Source organism: Papaver somniferum, chromosome 3 (assembly GCF_003573695.1).
Source record: "Papaver somniferum cultivar HN1 chromosome 3, ASM357369v1, whole genome shotgun sequence".
NCBI classification, from domain to species: Eukaryota; Viridiplantae; Streptophyta; class Magnoliopsida; order Ranunculales; family Papaveraceae; genus Papaver; species Papaver somniferum.
Window position 1 is genome coordinate 57,446,272 of NC_039360.1, and position 23,007 is coordinate 57,469,278.

The following is a 23,007-nucleotide window of genomic DNA, read 5'->3' on the forward strand; positions in this document are numbered from 1 at the left end:
AAGAGGAAAGAAACTGACTTGGTTTGATGTTCGTCACTTTAAGTTGCAGAAGGGTATGTTGGGAATATTTAAAAACTGGTCTTGTGTAAACCGCACGTGGATGGACTAGGGGATAAAGTTTCTGGTCCAAAAACATGTTTTTGGACCAGAGGATAAATCAATTCGGGAGTGGACTAGCCAGTAACCCATTCCCTCGTTCCTGGACTAGCCAGTATTTCCTAGCTAAAAAATTCAAATAGCGTCTTGAAGAAACAGGGTTTTTTCATTTTGGTTCTAAAATTGGCGCCTTGATAGTTTTCTTCTCAAAACCCTCTTGAATTTCATGTCCGCGGACTGCTGCTACTGAGCTCTCACACTAACACCACCACCACCACTACCACCGCCATGACTACTTCTTCCACCACTGAGCAAACCCTAATAACAAGGTTAGAAACTTCAGATTACAAAAATCTTTACCAATCAGTTCTCGATTACTTACAGCCCTTTTCAGATTTCATTTCTCTAGATGAAGAACACCATGCGAAGGATATCAAGAAATCTCAAAAGAATAACACTAAGAAGATTAATAACGACTCAACAGATCCATTATTAATTCGTCCATTAGCGAAAAAATTCCTCTCATTTCTATCTCGTGCCCTAAAAATCTTACCTAATCACCTCTCTGTAAAATCAAATGGTGGTGGAGTTGATAAAGATAAAGAATTAGCTCTGGAGTTCTTTGATATTTATCGTTTATGTTTGAATTGTTTGTCTTGTGTTTCTTCATGTTTAGAAGGAAAACCATTTTCAATACAATTTCAGAGGATGAGATTGGTTCGTTGTTTAGAGGTTTGGGAACGATATGAGGAAGCCCAATTTGAAGGGTTCTATATTCTTGAATGTCTTAGGGGTAGTAGTAGTGGAGTAGTCAAGCGAAAAAAAATCGAGGAAAGATTTATTCCTGATTTGGGTAGTAATGAGAAGGGGGATCCTGAGTTAGCTAATTTGATTTTGGAGGTTGTTGTTAGTCTTGTAAAATGTGCATATTTGAGTCAGAGCAAGAATCAAACAGTTTTTCAGAGAGTTCTTGCTGTGGTTGATCAGGCTGCGCCATGGTACAGGTAATGGATGCAATTTCATTTTTGTTGATTGCATGAATAATGTAGCTAGTACAGTTGTTAGTTCGAAAATGTTTTTCCTAGACAATGGTCTAATGATTTTGTGGTGCTAATGGGGATATTATAGGGTTTTGGATACAAAGTCATTTGAGAGGTTGCATAAAATACTTGTAACGTGTCTTTACAAATGCACACGATTCATGCTTGCCGAAGATGAGTGTTTCGAAGGAGAGTTGGTACATAATTTCTGCACCATAACATTAACCCAGTGTTTGAAATCATATCCCAAAGATCAATTTCTTAAGGTGAAGTTGCAGTGACCATTTAAGATTGGATTTTATTTCCTGCCCTCTATCTTATATACTTATGGGTTGTAATGGTTCATATGCAGTTTGCGCACAATATTTTTGCTTCTTTTCGGTCACAATGGGCTAGTAGACCTGCACTCATCCTTGACATATTACAATTAACGATGGACTCCATTTTGTGCGGGTGCAAGGTAATATATCTTAGGTAGAAGTTTTTTTCTTTTCTCCCTTTGGTCGAAGTAAATATTCTCACACATGCATGGGCTAGCAGAACTACTACAGCAAACAATGTTATTTGAACTGAATGATAAATTTACATGCCATATAACTTAGTGCCTGTGCCTGATTTTGTCACTTTTTTTTCCTGTTTCTTGTTTACTTTGATTTGTCTCCTTAACAAGAATGAATGATCGGTCAGATGGAACTTCTTTTTTTTTTTTGAGAACTTGAATAGCTTTAATTATAGTACTACTGGTTACAATCCCAATGCACTCTATAATAAGAATGTGTGGCTTTTTCTTTAGAGGTTTATTACCAGGATGGTGGGTAACTAGTTATCAAAGCCAGGATTCACTTCACACTATTGAATGATTTAATTTTCATGTTAATAATAATCGCCAGTTGCACAAAAATTAAATTCTGACTAGATATTGATTCTTTGGAAATCTTGATAATCAATATCCACGGGTGGAGTATCTAGATGCAAAAACCTTTAAGATGGCGAGCATCTACCAATTTTTTATTTATTTGCGTGTTATTATTATTATTATTATTATTATTATTTTTTAAATTGTTTTGAAGTTTCCTTAGGTTAACTGCTGCATTAATTAATAAAATAATTTTCTTGTCAGATTGTTCTCTATCTAATATTATTTTCTTCGGGTCTAATGCATATCTTTTGTTCCAAGTAGTTAAACGAAGGATTACAATGCATCTCTTGTTAGTCTGTACTAACCTGACAATCTGTCTGAACTTCAGTTTACAATCACTTTAAGCTGATCAAGGCATGTTCTTAAACTTGTCCCTGACATTGACTCATTCTATTGGTAGGTTGACGTGGATGACACTGTAAATGAGTTCCTTGATCTTGTACATTATTGTGTAAAAAAATGTCGAGCTGCAAATGCAGATACATGTAACCATGTTGCCAAATATCTAGACAGAATGGCAACTAAATTTGTTCAGGTTCGTAATTCAGCCACTTCCCTGATTTTGGTATAATCTGTTAGCGGGTTACGCTAATCTTATGTAGTTAATTGAATATTGGCCAGCAGGTTGCAGGACCTATTGATTCAATTCTGAGACTTTATGCTACTGGATCCCATTTTATGGGTAGCGAGTTTCAGTCAAGGTGCAGTGAGTTTTCAAATTCTGGAAATCCAGAAGTACAACCAACACTTGTTTTCTTGCATTGTAGTGGAAAGAACTTGAAACATCTTCCTAACACCCTCGATTCTTTATCAAAGTACTTCCATATTCACAGCAAAGATGACCTCTCATCAGTCGGTTGTGTAGTAAAGGACTCAAGAAATTTTCCACGTTCAGCTATAATATCTGATTTGGAGTTGTCTAATGTGTGTAAACATAAACATGGAAAAATCTCTCTGCTGTCACACCTAAATGCTATGGAGTTCTTCTGTGAGCCGTTCACGGAGTTAGTTACTAAGGCACGTGTAGACATTTTTGCTGAAAAACAAGAAGCTTCGTTCTTGTCGAAAATATGTCATATTCGGGATGCGTTCCACCAGTTCTGCACTGTGTTTTTCGTCAGTTACAGGTGACCCTTCAGTTTTCGCTTTTAATCTGCAACTTTGCACAATCACTTTGTTGTTTTTGCCAATGACCTCATTTTTCAAAATTTGCCGAGTTGATGCTTGTACTCATGTCTGTCACACATACACCATTATAAGCCTGGACGTAGTCTTAGTGTCTTCTTAAGAAGACTGCACAGAACATTAACCTATCCCTAACTCCGATATTTTAGTGTTTTGGTGTTGCTGTGTCGGACACTGTCACTTGTACTTGTGTCGTTATTACTTGTTCTTAACCTTTTCGTTGAAATCCTTACTGATTGCTTTTTTTTCATAGCTGAGAGAAAATATGTAATTGTGTTATTTTTTATGTATGCGCTGGTGCTGCAGCACATTAGAGAAGGAGAAAGATAGGCTTTACGAGAGCTGCAGGACATTGCTTAGCGCAGCCATGGCGTCGTTTATAATCTCCCTTGGCACAAATTCTGACATCCAGGTTTTTGTCGGTTTTTTCGTTTAATGTTATCAAAACATCAAGCTTTTTCATAACTCAATTTCACTGCTGGAAGACAATTTTGTTCTGTTCCTCTTATCAGCTAATTGTCTCTATAACTTTAAATCCAGAAAAGTGTTGATTGCATTGATCAGATTGTTTCAATGGGATGGCTTCAGTATAAGGAAATGCAATTTCTCATTTCGCTTCTCTATAACACTGGTGCCTATCTGTACAATGCTAAGCAGCTTAAAGTGGTACTTCCCTGAAATAAATTTTGCAATTCATGTCATTATCTCTTGGTGTGTGCTATCAAGTCGCTATAAACTTATAAGTGTCACTTTGTTTCTTCTTGCTTTGGCATTGATTAATTCTTTGTTTCTGTTTAGACTTGCAACTCTTTTTCCAAGTTTAATATTTGCTATTTTCTGAAAGAGTCTATGCTCTTTTACATTTATACTTTTAGAAAAACTTTTTAATAAAAGGAGACAGGACCATCTTGTGTGGTCATTTGATCTTTGGATACCAGCAATAACCTATTTCATGCTTGTAAGATGCCTCTAATTTTTGGTTTTGATTGGATCACTCATTTATCTGTTTGTCTAATACATTTCATAACAACATGCTCCAAGTATTATGGTTCCATTTTCTGTCCGATTGGCAGGTTAGGCATCAATCCTATGCTGATTGTATTTGTTATTTTTTACAGGCTTCTGTCTCTTTGGATGTTTGTTGTACAGCTTCATGGAGTTGTGTTTCACTTCTTTGTAGTAAGTTTACACAAAAATCAGAAGATAAATATGATGATTTGTCAGAGGAAATAATTACTGGTTTTGTGAATGAGACTTGTGCAAAAAGCGTCGTACTTCTAGATGTTCTGCATCATTGTGGCAGCCCACATTTGCACACAACAATTGTAAATAGTCTTTCACATTGGTCTCTTGCCAGAAATATATTTGGGAGTTTGAGTGTTCCTGCAGCATTGTTGAAGAAGTGGGTCAAGGTATAACTTGACTTACTCCTGTCTTAGATGGTTGCTACAATCTTACTATATTCTCATTTTCTGGGGTAATTAATTTTCTTTTTCTTTAGATAATTTACAAGGATTTTATGGATGCCAAGGTGGAGGACAATGCTCCCACTCTTTATTCTTTGTTGTCAAAATCTTCTTCACGATTGTCAAAGGAGACCCTTAGTATTATCTTGGAGCAGGTTTGATCCCCTTTTATAGTAGAATGATACATTGAATTCCAATGATTGGTATATCTAGTCAGCTTTGAAAGAAAAATCTCTTATGTTTGTGCAAGAAATATACTTTAGCTACTACGTCATAGCTAATATTTAATGCAAAGACAACACCTACTTTATAAACTTGGTGCAATTCATTATCCACTGGCTGTCAAAAGTGATCTTACTTCGATGGTATTAGGTGTTATTTGTCTGTCACTAAATTCGGTTAAACTGTTCGCAGGAGCTATTGACATATGAAGAAACAGAATCACTGAGTATGAATCTAAGTAAGAGAATGCAACTTAAAATTGTAGACATTCTCCTGCTTGATGTATATTCTACAGATGATAATTGTCTTCAGAGATCAAAAATTCTTATTAAGAAGGGGAAGGTACTTAGGACTTGTGAAAACGAAGGCCTTAATGGCAGTACTAAGTGTGTATCAGAGGCTATATCTAACCTTGTAAGCTAAAGTTTCCTTGTATTATTTATTTATTTTTTGTTATTATTATTGGAACCCGGTGAAGTTTGCTTCTTCTGTTCATTTTTAATGATTGAAATTGACTGAAACAGATCAACGTGTTCGGTGAGTCTAGCAGAAATGCTCAAGTTTCTCATCAGTTAGCCCTTGCTTATTGCATTCATGCAATGTGTGTCCAGGAGTCTCAATTAGACTTTGAGGTGATAGTTCTAACAGCCTCTCTCTCTATTAAATAAATGTGCGTCTTCTTAAAGTGATAGTTTTAGTTGTCGCTAGCATTAATTGCTATTAGGACACTTTATTTCGTTGTGTTCTAGGTTATCTCGCGTGATATTCATCATGCGCTAAAGCTATGGTCGAGTATAAAATGGTCAGTAGATGTTCATGGGGAACTGTTGACTGAACAAGCTATACCTTTGTTGTGTACTGTAGCTGATCTTTTATCACTTAAGGTAAGATTTTTTCAGTTATAAAGTGCTGTCACTATTATTGATAATTGCTTATCCTCTAATATTGCGACAATTATACATCTGCAGGGTTGTTTGCAGTTACAGAATGAAATGTATAAGCTGATCATTAAATTTCTGAAAAGGAACAATGTGCCAGCAGAACAATGCTTGACCTTTTTATGGGCAGACCGAAGGCTTACACATGCATTATGCCCTTCACCAGTTCATGAAGATTTTGTTGAGGATTTTGAACTGCATTTTGGTGTTGATTCCAGCTCATTTGGTTTCTGGGTTAGTTGTTTGAAGGATTCACCAGAACTGCTAATTGGGTTTCGCCAGAGGTTCTCACTCTCTGATTCCATTTTGGGAGATCATCACTGTAGAGGTTCTTTGGGTTCTCATGAGACAATCAGTGAAGTTAAGGAGGTCACATCAGCTCTGGTTTCTAGGGTAAGACCATTTAAACTAGGTAATTCAGATAAGAGTTATTCTTTCTTGCCGGAGGTTATGAGGGATGCGCTGTCTTTTAATACCCGATGTTAAATTCTGTGACAGGGATCCAGGTCAGCGTTCGTTGCTGGATATCTATACTATGACCTTTCTGAAAGATTCATTTCAAATGGACAACTATTTGAGGTAGATTGCATTGTACCCTTATCTTTAATATCAAAGGCTTGATCACGTCCAGTAATCACCTTTGTCATAAACATTTAAATAGTTTTATTCAGATAAAAAAAAAGGAGAAGAAGATAATATCCGATAGTCTTATTAACCTACTGCCTCCTGTAAGTTTTTCTGCATGTTATATATTTATTTGGCAGCAATTTAGCAAAGCATCATTTTGTTGGAAGTAATTATGTCTCGTTCGTTTAAATAGATTAGTAATTTTACTCCCACCCCCCCCCATCTTATGGCATGTCCTAACGATCTTCTCTTCAGGCTCTTTCATATGCGATAGAGTCCTTGCATCTACGTACCAAACTCCTACAGAAGAAATTTCGCTGCACCTTGAAGCAGCAGCCTATGAGTTTTTATGATTCTGGGGAGACTACAAGTCAACACGAGCGTGGCTATGTTAACATTGAGGTACTTGAATCAGTATCTACTGAAGTTTGGCCATTAAACACTGCTTCATGGACTTTAGAAGGCTCTATCACTACTCAGTGGAATGTACTTCAATGCTATCTTGAAAGCGTACTACAGGTTTATCTTTCCCTCTTTCTTTTCTGCTGATGTTTCAAAAGGTCTGACTGGAATGTCAATTTTAATTTCATAGCACGTTCGTTGACAAATAGGTTGGAGCCATTCACGAGGCAACTGGAAATGTTATGGCTGCTGAAGCCCTTTTTTTGCAAGGAAAACATATCTCATGTACTGAAAGCTTGCCAATATTTACGGTTGCTTTTGCATCTGCATTAGGTATTGGAATCTATTTGATTGATTGTCACCAACTGTATACCTTATGGAGTTGGTTATTGTCTTATAGAAGTTAATTTGCTGTCTTTAAAATCATTTCCACATTTTTTTGTAGGGGAAATATACGGCAAGAAGCAAAATTGGGATTTGGCAGAAAGAGAGCTTAACCAGGCAAAGCAAATTTTAGCGGATAGCAATACTTGTATTACTTGCAAGAGATGCAGATTGGCTTTGGAAGTTACTGTCTATCAGCGAATTGGAGATTTAACAAAGAACCGTATGGATGTTATTACAAGGGTTTCATCTATTAATAGCTTATACTCCGCCCTTGACTTATACAAATCAGCCCTAAAGAGGCTTAAACTTCCTGAATGGGGTAACTCTCTCAGTTTCTTGGAAACAGATGATTTAGTACCCAAGGAACTAGGCTCTCTGAAGGGTAAAAGTGAAGGATCACATGTGAACTTGGTGCCTACAAAGTCCAGAAAACCTACGACTGCTCCACAAGATTTAGCGGCTGAGCTTTTGGAACCCGTGAATGCTCGAATGATGACTCGTTCCAGATATCGATCCTCTCATAATAATAGTGTACAACTTGAAGAAAAGATGGACTTAGATTGTCCTAAAAATTCAAGGCGAGGTAACATTCTTGATGATCATGCTAAACAGAGTTCTGATTATGGTTGTGAAGCGTGTAAAGTACATAGAAAGAACTGCTGGAGGTGTCTTCTCTTAAAAGTATCGGAAAGCGGAAAGATGAATGATTTCATTTATATGAAATGGGAAATTTACCGCAGGCGGCTTCAACTAAAGTTACTTATTGACATAGGTAAATATTATGAACTACTATTGTTAGACTAGGATGTTATTGCCATACTTGTTTGTCAGATCCTTTTTATTTTGTTCACTGGGACACCTGAACGTCAAACTGGACATGCCTTTATTGGGCCTTTCTTCGTAGTTCACATCCTTTCTTTTTAAATATGAACTGTTAATATGCATAGCACATTGAGCTCCTCTGATTCGATTAATATTTTCTTTATCAGGATATTGCATAGGGATTTTTGGTGAAGTTCATGAAACACATGAAATATTTTGGCAAAGCATTTCCGCACTGGCCAACAGAAATATACAGGATGGAACTTGTCCTGCTACGCTGCAAGCCAACTTGCTTGAGTTCATTGAGAAGGCGAGCCAGGGAGATGTGTTTGCCATTGAACGTGCTACTGTGCTATATCACATCTCTTGGTTTTCTCTCAAGAATTACCATTCAGAATGTACTAGGTATTACATGATGAGTGTTGCTGGTTAGTCAAAATTTTGTTGCAAATCCATATGGATGATAGGTACCAATGCTTCTGTATGATGAGTTTCTTTTTCTTTGATTTTTTTCTAGGATCAACTGTTGTGGTTTATCTTGTATTCAGATTCCAAAGGTAGTATCTTGGTTGATGCAAGCCTTTGTACTCTGCCGTGAGGTCCCCCTACTTTTCCAAAAGGTCATATTCTAATTCCCCCTTTGTATTCCTTACTTAGTCTTTCAGTACCTTTGTTCAACTAATTAAAGTCAGTGAGAGCTTAAACATATCTTCTGACGTTTAAATGCCAGTTAATTTCTTTCGCTGCTGCTTGACTAGGGAGTTAGGATCTTCCTTTCTTTTGTTTTTTATTCGAGGTCAAGTGTCTTATGATCAATGGCTTAACTCATACCACTCGTAATTACATCGTGCAAGTGAAACCCCAAAGATATATGTTGGGAAGCTCGAACTCGTTGAAAGTATTCATGTGTCTGCATACGATGCCTGTTCGACACATGGATGCACGCAGATCTACCATGGACACATCAGTGACATCACTTGCATGTATTACAGTATAAATTCTGATAGTAATGCCCAAGTACAGGACATTTTTTTTATTTTATATTTTTTTACATTACAATATACAGTTATTGCTTCACAAAATTTCTGTTTGCCAACAATTTATTAGTATTATTAAGACTTCACATTCATTTTGATATATGCTTTTGTAAAACAATATCACTGATTTAATAATGTGTCCGTGCACTAGGTTTTTGAGAAATTGCCGCATCTCCGTCTCCGCTCCCTGGTCCATGTCACTAGATTTAACACAAGGACTGTTGATCAATAATTTACTTCATTCTTGTATGATGCTACAGGTATCTAGGTTGCTTGCGGTGATATTCTTACTCTCGTCCTCCGATGGACCTTTTTGTTTGCCTCATTTTTCTGCCAAAGTTCTCACCGTAAGTCATTGGGCCGCATACTTTCACCAAGCTTCTGTCGGTACTTATCTCAGTCATCAATTCCTATCAAAACCAATTGGACAGCCGAAAAACGGCAAACTTAAGGATTCTGAGGTAAACATCCCTTTTTCTCCCTTGTTATGAGAATTGCATGTTGCAAGCTATAAAATATATATAGATCTGCTGGTCCAGGTATTAAGGGTCTGTGTTTATTGGTATCTTTAGTAGTGTTTTTTTTTTGATTGTATGCATTGTAGTTGGAGTGTATAGGTATCATTTTGCTATGAGGATAATTTGTAGAGGTATTTCTAAAGCTTTGAGGTTGAATCACGTTTTACATTTGGCTTCTCCGGATTTCCTATTATCTTTGCTTGAATCACGTTGACTCAATACACTCGTATGCTTCACGTCAATTTGCAAATAATATTTGAATGTACCTTAGATTGATGGTATAACCTTTTGATTGTATGCATTGTACTCGGAGTGTCTAGGTCTATTTTGCCATGAGGATAATTTGTAGAGGTATTTCAAAATCTTTTGTGCACCTGTAGCTTCTACGAATTTCATATTATCTTTACTTGAATCACGTTGACTCAATACACTCGTATGTTTCTTGTCAATTTGCAAATAATATTTGAATATACCCGAGATCGGTGGTATAACGTTTAGTCTTCTCATATTATCTTTAATTTGAAAAAAAAACCCATTGTTCTCAGCCCTTCTCATCTGCCTTATGAGAACTCTTACACAATGATCAGAAGTTTCAGCTTTCTTTAATAAGATGTAGCCCAGTCAGGTTACAAGTTAACATTGGTGTCAATTTTTTGTCAGAGCTCACATGCTACTGGCTCAACTAATGGAGCAACAGAAGCATGCAACTTTCTCAGGTTCACTATATTTTGAACTTTCACTGTAAAAAGTAGTTGACTAAATGGATGTTGTCATCATTTTTAATCTTTTTTCTTTCTCTTGTTTCAGAGTTGCACCAGAAAGGATAGAGGACCTTGAAAATTTTGTAACTGATTTTTTTCAACAGCTTCCAAGCATCACTATTATCTGTTTAAGTTTGCTTGGTGATGAATTTGATCAACTCTTGCGAGATATTTTTCCCTCCCCGTCCTTTCTAGCTTGGATTCTAGTATCACGGTTAACTTCATCTGCACAACCTGTTGTCATGATTCTTCCTGCAGATTTGATTCTTGAAGGTCTCTCTATTTGTCAAATATCTGTGCTTGGGACTTTAAATTTCGTTTGGATATGTTTGACACAGCTGAAGTATTATCATTTTCTTATCAGATGCACTGGATGGTGATGATGCAAGTTCTGGAACGGTATACATGTCCGAGACAAAAGACTCGAGTAAAAAGTGGCGATGTCCTTGGGGCAACACTGTTGTGGATGACGTAGCTCCACAATTCAAGTTGATTCTGGAGGAAAATTTTGTGTCATCTTTAATGTCTCCCTCTGATGATACACAAGAGAACAGGGTGCTCTGGTGGTCATGGAGGAGAAAGCTCAATGACCGTCTTGAAAAATTCTTGAGGTCTCTTATTTAGTCATTGTTTCCGCCTCATGGTTATAAATATGGTCAATTCAAACAACTAAAAGGATTGCTAGGTCCTAGATGGAACACACAATGACTGTTTTGTATGTGCATGGACCCATGTTGGGTTTACCACCATGACGGTGTACCTGGTGATTCTACTTACAATTTAATTAAATTTACTTTTTATTTTTATTGTATTTCATGATACCAGGAGTCTTGAAGAGTCGTGGTTGGGTCCGTGGAAATGCTTGCTGTTGGGTGAACCATCAGACTGCAGAAGCTTAAATTCGGTACTACAAAAGTTGCTGACAGATCTGAAATGTAAATGTGGATATGATGCAAATAAGACTCTTCTGAGGGTTATGCTTGGAGGTGCTGGATCAATTCCTGAAACAGAAGCGTGTGTATCTCAGTTCCTCCTCAACAAGAATTACATAGGTAGAGGTGGGTGTTGGGATAAAATCTGTGGTTTGTCAGATACTGCTCGGGATGTAGATGAAACTTTATTGTCGTTACCCCGAAAGTTGATATTAGAAGCATTTAGGGAACTTGGAAATGAAAGCATAGGGAGACAGCCAATAGTTCTGGTGCTGGATTCTGATATACAGGTGATTTTTCAACCTCCTCTAGAGTCTAGAATATCTTATTTCCAGACCCAATCTGTTGCAAGAGTGCTTTAGTTATTGCCCTTCCTCGTTTTTGGTGATTGACCATCTTGCATTATTTGGTAACTGAATAAACAGATGCTTCCTTGGGAAAACCTACCTGTATTGAGGAAACACGAAATTTATCGGATGCCATCAGTGGGAAGTGTCTCTGCAATACTCAACATTAGTTGGCACCTTGAAGAACCAATTGGGAGGATCTCTGACACTTTTCCAGCAATAGACCCCTTAGATGGGTTCTATTTATTAAATCCTGGTGGTGACCTTGAGCGTACTCAGGTTGAATTTGAGGATTGGTTCAGAGACCAAAAGTTTGAGGTAATAACGTTGTAATCTCTCTAAGCCATTAACCAAACAGAACTAATGCGCAGCTAAAGGCACAAATGAATATTAGGTTCTTTGTGCTATGTAAAGATTGTTATTTATTACCAAATTTTCTTATTAGAATTTCTTGGTGAAAGTGTTTTTGTTTATTTTTTATTGTGCCACAGGGAAAAGCTGGAACTGCCCCACCAGCGGAAGAGTTGGTTGTAGCATTGGAAAACCATGATCTCTTTATATACATTGGTCATGGAAGTGGTATGTTTCAACGCAGTCTAGTAAATGTAACAATATTGTTCTCTGTCGCCAGGTCCAACTAACCTGTTATTCCAGTTTGTTTGGATCTCCTAGGTATATTAACTGTTGCTGCATTTTATTATCGATGTACTTGTAGTAGTTTTTATTACAGCAGTGACCTTTGACGTGGTCACGTGGCAACCTCTCACATAGCAAGGCACTCTTTTGATGGTTTTGCATTCTTTTGTCTGTCTGGAGGAATGAACTCTAGTATAAGTAAGGCTAAGCAAAGAAGTAGGCGTCCAGAAGAGCTGAAGGACTAATTTATATGTATATGAAATATCACTATTAAAAAATCACTTGTCACGAGGAATCTAGATGCTTCATACACTACGGACACAACACATTTCTGAATATTAGATAATTTTCTATTTGCCAAGAATTACGAAATACTACTGGTTGCTAAAGTTCTGCATTTTTTAATGGCTCCAGGGGCACAATATATACCTAGTTATGAGATACAAAAGCTGGATAAATGTGCTGCTACTCTTTTGATGGGATGCAGTAGTGGATGTCTCTCACTGAAGGGCTGTTATAATCCACAGGGTGCTGTTCTCTCCTACTTGTTAGCCGGTTCCCCAGCCATCATCGCCAATCTGTGGGAAGTGACTGACAAGGATATTGACAGATTTGGTAAGGCGATGTTAAATGCTTGGTTGCAAGAGAGATCAAAATATTCTGTCGATACTTCCCCATGCGATTTGGTGATACCAGATTTGGCTTCCATGAACATTGCTACCAAGGGAAATTCAAAGAAAAAAGTCTCTAAAGGGAAGAAATCGAAGGATGATTGTACTATCAGTTCATCAAAAATTTCTTGTAGCCATAAACTGATGATTGGGTCATTTATGAGTCAAGCCCGAGAAGCTTGTACTCTCCCTGTTTTAATTGGTGCATCTCCCGTATGTTATGGTGTTCCAACAAGTATAAGGAAAAAGAAGGATTTGTAACTTGAAACTCATACTTCACCAGATAGGAAATCCCACTATTTAACACCTGCTCCCATGTAAATATAGCAACACCGTGAAGCTGGAAAACTGAAGTGTATAGTAGTTAGTGCAAGGTTACTCCAATATCCAGACCCGTATGGGTTTGTTTGAAATGCCATTGTTTATTTTTTCTAAAATTCATGTAAGATTATAATAGAGCATATATCAGCCAGCGCTGAATTGTGTAAATCATATCTCAGGAATTTATATTGTATTTGAGTATTTATAAAGATTGATGCAAAATTCTCTTTCAGAAAATCATGAATGGGGAGCCTAATCTATAGCAAAATTATAAAAATATTCTTTGACAATTACCTTGCTCTTGTCATCTTGTGAGCCATCAGAATCAATGTTTGAAGCCCTATAATAGGATTCTAAATCTATGAAATTCTCTTGTAAAGGTCAATAGTTGCTGGAAACTAGGAATGAATGAACCAGCAATGCACCGTTCCAAATTAGTTACTGAAGCTTCAGGAAATTGACAACTAGTTAAAACTAGAAAAATGATTATAACCTCCTATCTAGTTCCAGATTTTATGGACTAATTCCTTTTGAATTTTTTAAAGTCGCCTTTTATCATGGACAAGTGGAGTTCGCGACCATCGACATAACAACACAAAAGTATGCAAAACAGAAGAACATTATTACGTAGCTTATAAAATATATCCTGGCTAAATTGGAACTTACTACATTTAATTTGGGCCTCTAAAATTTTCCTTCCCACACCACCAAATTACTCTAGGCACCCAAACTTCTAAAAAAATACTAATTTACCCCTACATTAATTCCTAAAACTATCTTATATAAATAGTAATCTTTCCATTTTCAGTAAATCCAAAAAAAAAAAAAAACTAAACCTAAAAAACTTTCTATTTTCTTCCTAATCTTTCCAAATTCTCAAAACCCTAATAAAAATAAAATCTTCATCCTCTTCTCCAACGAATCCTCGATCCAAGCAAGAAAAAGGTAATTCTCAAAAAATACTAATTTACCCCATTCTATGATTTGCATTTCTTCATTGATTTACATGTTTAAATCTTCAATTTTCGAAAATCAAAATCTCTGATTACACCCAAAATCAGTTTATGTGGACATATCGAATAAAATGATTCTGGGTTTGGTTTCCGCCATGAAGAACATGCATAGTAATCGGTTTATATGATGATTAACATCAACCGATTTTAGGGTTTGAAACAAAAGATGAAAATACATTACCGGAATCGGTTTATAAGTGCTTTAAAATAATCCGATTCTGGGTACCTTTTTTTTTTTTTAAAATATGCGATCCCATAATCGGGTTTTATGTGCTTGATAATTTACCGATTATGACTGTCTCTTCAGATTCCTTTTCATAATCGAGTTTTATTTATGTATCAATAAACCGATTGTGAATGTTTGACATTCCTGTATGTTTTTGTAGTCAGAATCGGATTACATATGTTTCATTATGTACCGATTAACTAGTTTTTTTTTTTTGTTTTTATGTAGATATGGACTTCTCACACCTACCGTTTTATTCTCGAGAGCTCACATTGGAGGACACCCTCACGAAACCGCAACAAGTGCCAGAAAGAAGCCTCTACAAGTTTGCTTATGGGCGTGAGACCCATCTTGAACAACCCCTAGCGTTGATTGACAAGCTTGCACTGGAGGAGATTCGTGAGGTCATGAGGTTCACTAGGATGAGGAGAAACATGAATTCAGCTGAGAGGGAGCTCCATGTAGAAATGGAAGGTATTTGGGAACAAATGGCTGAAGCACAAGCTGCTGCTCCTGATGGTGCTGATGCTGGTGATGGTGCTCCTGCTGATAGTGGTGCTGCAAATGCTCCGGGTGGTGCTGCTGCTGCTGATGCTGGTGCTCCTGCACTTTAAGTTTTTAGGTTTCAGTTTTAGATATTAAAAGTTTAGGTTTATAAGACTTAAGGTTTTGTATTTTGGATGTTTTAAGTTCTGAAGGTTTGTACTTTGGATGTTTTAAGTTCAACTCTTTTAAGTTCTTAACAGTCTTTTAAGGTTTGTTCAACTTAATGCACTAGAATTTTTTGCTGAGGTCATGGGGTTGCACCATATTTTTTTATCTATAATTATGTGTTGCCACAATCGGTCTACTCGATATGTCAACATAAACCGATTGTGTAAGCTATTTTTTCCTGTATGTTTTTCAAGCTAGAATCGGGTCACATATGCATATACATAAACCGATTATTCCTTCTATTTTTCTTGTATGTTTTTCAAGTTAGAATCGGGTGACATATGCATCATATAAACCGATTAGTTTCGGTGAAAATTCAATTGTTTTACATGTCTTTAATCGGTTTATGTTGGTCACAAAAAAGACCGATTCCTGGTGGCATTAAAACACAATCGGTTTATACATACCTTCTAGAGGACTGATTATGCTAAATTATTTCACGTTTTTCAAAAAAAATAGTCGTTAGGGACTTTTTCTATAAATAGAGACCTCACCCTTGGACCCCATTTGCCCCAAAATTGATCATTTCAAATTCCCTCACTCCATATACTCCACAACTACTCATTTCATACATATACATACAAGAAATGACATCACTTGATTCCGCGGAAGATTTGACAATCACCAAAGCATGGTATGCTGAAAATCGACTTAGACGTCAATCCTCCGAAAGGGTGGATTCCACAACCTTTTGGGCTAGGGTACACAACAAATTTAGCCAAGAGCTTGGGAATCCTAATGCAAGAAGTGTTCAACAAGTGCACGCTAGGCACATAGTCATCTAAAATGCAATACTTGCTTTTTTAGCTCTCCAACCTCAAATTTTTAACACTCGCCCCTTCACCTTGTCCATTGAACAATTTGTACGTATGTTTGTGGTTTATTTTACGTGATCCATGTTGTTTGATCTTCCAATGAAACACCACTAACAAATGTAAGTTTGTTTTTGTAGCACGAAGTCGTGAAAGCGCGCTATTTGGAGGAAAAGGGGGAAGCATTCACATTCGATGCAAGCTATCACTTCTTGGCAGAAAGAATCCCGGAGGATAAACCAGACTACTTGGATGATGTATCGTCTTCGGAGGAGGAAGATTGACGGCTTTAGAATTTTTTGTATAGGTTTTGTGGGTAGACCTCTATGTAAACCCCCACGAGACTATAACTCGTCCACTAGGGTCGCCTAGGGGTTTAAAGGCTTGGTGCGTGTGCTAAATGCATTCTAGAATAATGAAATGAATAAAAAGAAAAATCTTATGAAAAACAACAATCGGTTTATATATGTCACATAAAACCCAGATTTTCACAATCAAATTTTACATATGCCAAAGTCAACCGATTTTGGAAGTCCTCTGTTAATTCTGAAAACACCAACTCAGAATCGGTTTATGAGTGCATGAACATAAACCTATTCTGGGTATTGTTCACGAAAAAAAATCAGAAAATTTAAGTTATTTGATGTTTTGAAGAACTCTTTAACATTAGTTGATCTCACATCTAAAATATAATTAACACACAATACAATTAATTAATGCTAATTAAATAGGGGTAAATTAGGTACTTAAGTAATTGTTGGATAAGGGGTGGTGTAAAAGTTATTTCTAATGACCTTTTTTGTCATCTAGTAGTAGGCCCAAATTAAGTGTAGTAGGCCCCAATTTAGCCAGGTTATAAAACAAATAGATATGAAGTTTTATTTTAAGAAAATTCCATAATGTAGAATAACGTATACATTGGATATGCCAATACAGTGCACGGTGCAAACCTCTGTGCGTCTAACCATATATTTCAGATAAGGACAAGGAATTATTCCACTGATAAATAAGACCTTTTTGCCTTTTCCTAAAAAGAGTAACTTAATAGTGATTATTACCTAGGTCACTTTCAGCATATGTGTAAGGTATATAAATTGAAAGTTCAAGAAGCGCGAATTCTTTCGGAAGAGACTCAACTGCTTTCTGATAAACTTAGAAACTTCACATGGGTTCAAGAACACAAGTTTAACAAAGATATCTTTGTTGCACCTGATTTTTTAAAAGAGCTACATGAACAATTTTTCAGTAATCTAAGGACAATTAAAAATTATATGGGTACCTTCTCCTTCAAATCTACGTCTCCCTTTTATTGGTTTCTGGACAATGGGTGGAATAGACACACAACTGAGGTTTTTTCATGGTTTGTAAAAACTGATGAGTACAGAGGAGGATCTGTGACCTTTGTAGATGGTAGGGCTGTCTCATAAGCAAAAAGGGGACTAAATCACCTGGTAATACTATAATACATGATGTTGTGTATGTCTAAGGAATGAAAGAAAATATACTTTCTATAAGTCAAATTTGTGACAGATCATAAAGTTATCTTTAATATTTTAGGATCTGATATTGAAGACAAGTCTAGAATAACTTTTGTTTCCTTGATATTCAGTTAAATCTATATTTTCATGTGACCAAAGTAGAATCAACCCATTTATGGTATGAGCTTTTCGGTCACATAAACTATCAAATGCTTGGAAAGACTATCAACCGATATTTTTTCAGAGCTGCACTGATAATTAGTCCAAATGTTGAAGGGGTATGTGTTGCCCATCAAAAGGGTAAACAAGTAAAAGTTCCACATAAGTCATCCCGTGATATTACTATTAAAGCACCTCTGAATCTTATCCATATGGATTTGTTTGGTCCTATTCAATATGCTACTGTTGGAGGAAAAATATATGCGTTAGCAATAGTAGATGAGTATACCAGATTCACCTGGTTTGCCTTTCTGAAACACGAAAATGACACTCTTGAGAAGTTTAAAAATTATTGTGAATAGAAACTAGAATGAACAAGGTCGTAAATTAAAGAAAATAAGAAACGACCGTGATACATAATTTGAAGATACTTTTGTCTATGAATACTGTAATAAACTTGGAATAACGTTAACACACCAATTCTCTTAACAATAATTTGTCAATCTAATGGGGTTGCTGAAAGAAAGAATATAAATATTTAGGAAATGGCTAGAGTGATGCTTCAAAATAAAAAGTTACCACGTTTTCTGGGGAGAAGCCATTTTCACTACATGTTATGTCATTAATAGACTTTATTTAAAATAAAAAAAAACTCTAAACACCCCATATGAGGTATTGTATGAAACAAAACCTAACCAAGGATATCCTAAAGGACAAAAAACATTCAGGAAAATTTGATTCTGAAATAGATGAGTGAATTTTTCTAGGCTATGCCTTTTAGGCCTGTATATTCTGAGTTTCTAATCTTCGTATTGAAGTCATGATGAAATCTATCAATATGGTTATTGATGATGTTAATGATTTTTGTCAAGACAAACATATACCTCTAAGATATCTCTTACCGTCCACAATAGAAGAATGAGAAATTATTCCAATCGATAAAGATTTAGACAACAATAATGACAATGACAATGTTGCTGAAACCGAAAATAATACAAAATAGGAGAGACCAAAGTCTCCATTTTGGATTAATACTTGAAACTCAAGGGATCATATTATCAATGATGTAATTACCAAGGTAATGACTCAAAGAAAACTTCAAACTGAAAATGCGGGGGTCTAACAACCACACCCAGCAATTCGTTTGGAAATATGAGAATATTTACTCCAATACACTTTATAGAGAATCAACTAGACAGTCTGACTCAATCTAGATTAAAGTATATCAAAGAGTTTAACATCTATAACTCTTAATTCAATACACAATCAACAAATAGAAATTTGCGAGCTTGATTGAATATCAGAGGAGTTACTTGAACGGTACCAAAGACCAATGTTCAAGTGTCAATAAATGTAAATCAATAACCAAAGGTTGGATATTATGATTGATTGATCTTAACACATAACCTGTGATATTTCAATTATATAACAAAATATAATGCGGAAAAGAAATAACACAGACACCAAAATTTTGTTAATGAGGAAACCGCAAATGCAGAAAACCCCCGGGACCTAGTCCATATTGAATACCACACTGTACTAAGCCGCTACAGACACTAGCCTACTACCAATTAACTTCGGACTGGACTGTAGTTGAACCCTAATCAATCTCACACTGATTCAAGGTACAATTGTGCTCCTTACGTCTCTGATCCCAGCAGGATACTACGCACTTGATTCCCTTAGCTGATCTCACCTCATGGGCTAGAACAAGAGATGCACCTAGTTTATATTTCTCGATACGAACTCTGTTTAGATCTGATGAATGCGTCTCGATCATCCGTTTTTCTCTAATTGAGTCTTCCTTGACAATATCCTCAAGAACACTAATCTTTTCACGCTGTAGAGTAGTCTCTTGGAGGAGTTTTTCAATATTGTTAGAGAAGGACTCAATGATGTTATAGAGTTCACGTTCTCGATCAAGTGACTTTTCAACATTCATCAATAAGCTGAGCATGATACTGAAAATCAATAGTCTCAGTGGAATTTTTTGAGATTCTGGTGAGCTCCATTTCAGCTTTTGCCATAGTGTCACATGTCTCAAAGAAGGGAGATATATCAACATCTGATGGAACAACCTTTCTACCTCGGGATTCAGAAGAATCAACTAAGGAGTAATCCTTTGAAGTATTTCCAAGACATTTGGTATAGTTAAAATCTTTAGGAGACATCTTGGTATGCGTAAATGCTAGAGAAGAGATTCTGTCCTCAGACTCAGATTTCCACAAACACGGACTTGTAAGGTCTTTAAACGTGTTTTCCAATTGAAAAAGCGGGGGTACAACAACCACACCCAATATTTCAATTAGCAATATGTATGGACTAACTCCAATATACTTTCAAGAGAATCAACTAGACTCAATCTTAATAAAGTATATCAAAGAGTTCTAATATCTCTATTTCACAATGTAATCAACAAATCGAACAGATAGAAATCCGTGAGCCTGATTATTATGTGAAATAACTTGAACGGTACCAAAGACCAATGTTCAAGTGTCAATCAATGTAAATCAACAACCAAAGGTTGGATATTCTAATTGATTGATCTTAACGCACAACCAGTGATATTTCAATTATATAACAAAATATAATGCGGAAAAGAAATAACACAGACACCAGAATTTTGTTAACGAGGAAACCGCAAATGCAGAAAAACCCCGGGACCTAGTCCAGATTGAACATACATTGTATTAAGCCGCTACAGACACTAGCTTACTACAAACTAACTTCGGTCTGGACTGTAGTTGAACCCCAATCAATCACACACTGATCCAAGGTACATTTGCACTCTTTACGTCTCTGATCCCAACAGGATACTGCACACTTGATTCCCTTAGTTGATCTTACCCAAAACTAAGAGTTGCTACGACCCAAAGTTGAAGACTTTAATAAACAAATATGTATCACACAAAAACGTCTACGGTAATAGATAAATCTGTCTCCCACAGAAATACATACGAGTTTTTGTTCTGTCTTTCGATAAATCAAGGTGAACAGGAACCAATTAATAATCCGGACTTATATTCTCGAAGAACAACCTAGTATTATCAATCACCTCACAATAATCTTAATCGACGCGACGAAAGAAGATATTGTGGAATCACAAATGATGAGACGAAGATGTTTGTGACTACTTTTATATCTTGACTATCGAAGATATCAATCTCAAGCCAATCGTTACGATTGTACTCAACACGATAGAATCAATAAGATCTGATCACACAACTACAAGAAAGTAGTATCGGCATGGCTTCACCATCCCAATGAAGTCTTCAAGTCGTTAACCTATACAATCTCAGAGAAACCTAAGGTTAAAGGAGAATCGACTCTAGCTTATACAACTAGTATCACACAGGAGATGTGGGGATTAGGTTTCCCAGTTGCTAGAGTTCTCTCTTATATAGTCTTTAAAATCAGGGTTTGCAATCAATGTTAGCTTAGTAACAAAGCATTCAACATTCACCGTTAGATGAAAACCTGATTAGATTCAAGCTAATATCTTTCAATCGTTGGATCGAAAACTTAGCTTGTTACACATAAATGAAATGCACGATTTTAGGTTTGTGTAACCGTACCCAAACATGTACATTTGTTGGTTCAACAATAGTTAACCAAATGGTTAGCCATATGAGCACTTTCATATCAACCATATTCTTCTTCACCATAACTAGTTCAAATGACTCAAATGAACTAGTTATAAAGTTGTTCAATTGTACAAATCTCATAGAAGTATACAAGATACAATTGAAACAAAAACGATTTGATTCACTCGAATCGATTCATGAACTTTATAGCCACGGTTTGGAAATTGCATTCCTTAGTTAATATAAATATAAGTTCACAAATAATCGTCTTTAGATATAACCAACTCAAGTATGCGGACTTAGTTCGCGGACTTTAGTTCCCGGAAGGAGTTCACAAACTCCAGCAGATTTTCTCGGGATGAGAACCTTCGCCGGTACGCGGACTGGGTTCGCGGACTGAGTACACAGCTATTGTTCCGGTTTTCCTGATCAACAAAATACGCATACTTTGGTTCAAGGAATAAGGACTTATATATATATGTGTTGCCACACAATGCTTATATCCAACATTAGTTATATAATCTAAACTCTCATTTCAACCATTGAAATATTCTTAGAGGACGTTATATAGTTGTTATTCACAAACCATTTTTCGTCAAAGCCAATTTCAAAGTGATTGAAACATAACATGACTTTCGTCACCAGGTAAAGATGAACTTGGCCAAAGCGAAATCTTACCAACACATACTTAGAGAAATAGATTAGCGAGATAAACTCGGCTCGAAATAGCAAATGTGTATAATCAAAGTCTATATAGCAAAACGACTTTCGTCTCAAGATAGGAGATAGAGTAGATAGACTTTTGAGTGATAGATAAGTTCAAGTCTCCACATACCTTTTAGTCGATGAAGTGCCACCAGTTCCTTGAGTAGTTCTTCGTCTTGTATGATGATCACCATGGAGTTCTTGAGCTCAACTACACTTTCTATCCTAGTCTGAGACTTAGCTATAGTAGACTAGAAATCAAGACTTATAGTTTTGATCACGAACATTGAAAAACATGCTTGAGATAGCAACACATGCGAGTTCGACCGAGCAGTGCTCTAACATCACCCACAACTAAGAGTTGCTACGACCCAAAGTCGAAGACTTGATAGACAAATCTGTCTCACTCAGAAAAGTCTATAAAATTGAATAAATATGTCCCCCACAGAAATACCCAAGAGTATTTGTTCTGTCTTTTGATATGTCAAGGTGAACATGAACCAATTGATAAACCAGACTTATATTCCCGAAGAACAACCTAGTATTATCAATCACCTCACAATAAACTTAATCGACTAGCGAAACAAGTTATTGTGGAACGATGAGACGAAGTTTGTTTGTGATTATTTTCTATCTTGCCTATCGGAGATATAAAATCTCGAGCCAATTATTTCAATTGCACTCAACACGATAGAAGCAGAAAGATCAGATCACACAACTATAAAGATAAAAGTTGGGTCTGGCTTCACAATCCCAATGAAGTCTTCAAGTCGTTAACCTACGGGGTCTCGAGAAGAAACCTAAGGTTAAAGGAGAATCAACTCTAGTTATACAACTAATAACACACATGAGGTGTGGGGATTAGGTTTCCAAGTTGCTAGAGTTCTCCTTTATATAGTTTTCAAATCAGGGTTTGCAATCTAAGTTACCTTGGTAACAAAGCAATCAATAATCACCGTTAGATGAAAAACCTGATTCAACCAAGCTAA

The 23,007-nt window shown here is 36.3% G+C and overlaps 1 protein-coding gene across 2 annotated transcripts; it reads left to right on the plus strand.

Moving 5' to 3' along the window:
* The first annotated feature begins 287 nt into the window (after positions 1–287).
* On the plus strand, positions 288–13,539 carry LOC113356227 (separase-like). Of its 2 annotated transcripts, none has more exons than XM_026599298.1 (27): positions 288–1,100; positions 1,225–1,402; positions 1,489–1,596; positions 2,456–2,590; positions 2,680–3,182; positions 3,547–3,652; positions 3,781–3,906; positions 4,359–4,652; positions 4,742–4,861; positions 5,121–5,342; positions 5,453–5,560; positions 5,678–5,812; positions 5,897–6,259; positions 6,365–6,445; positions 6,749–7,012; positions 7,105–7,228; positions 7,341–8,054; positions 8,272–8,509; positions 8,622–8,724; positions 9,402–9,602; positions 10,320–10,375; positions 10,467–10,693; positions 10,785–11,031; positions 11,246–11,642; positions 11,778–12,017; positions 12,191–12,278; positions 12,750–13,539. In XM_026599298.1, the coding sequence occupies exons 1-27, from the start codon at positions 385–387 to the stop codon at positions 13,265–13,267; spliced, it is 6,612 nt and encodes a 2,203-aa protein (XP_026455083.1). In that variant the 5' UTR covers positions 288–384; the 3' UTR covers positions 13,268–13,539. The 2 variants fall into 2 exon arrangements, with proteins under 2 accessions (XP_026455083.1, XP_026455084.1); XM_026599299.1 differs by having other exon boundaries at positions 3,805–3,906.
* The last annotated feature ends 9,468 nt before the right edge of the window (positions 13,540–23,007 follow it).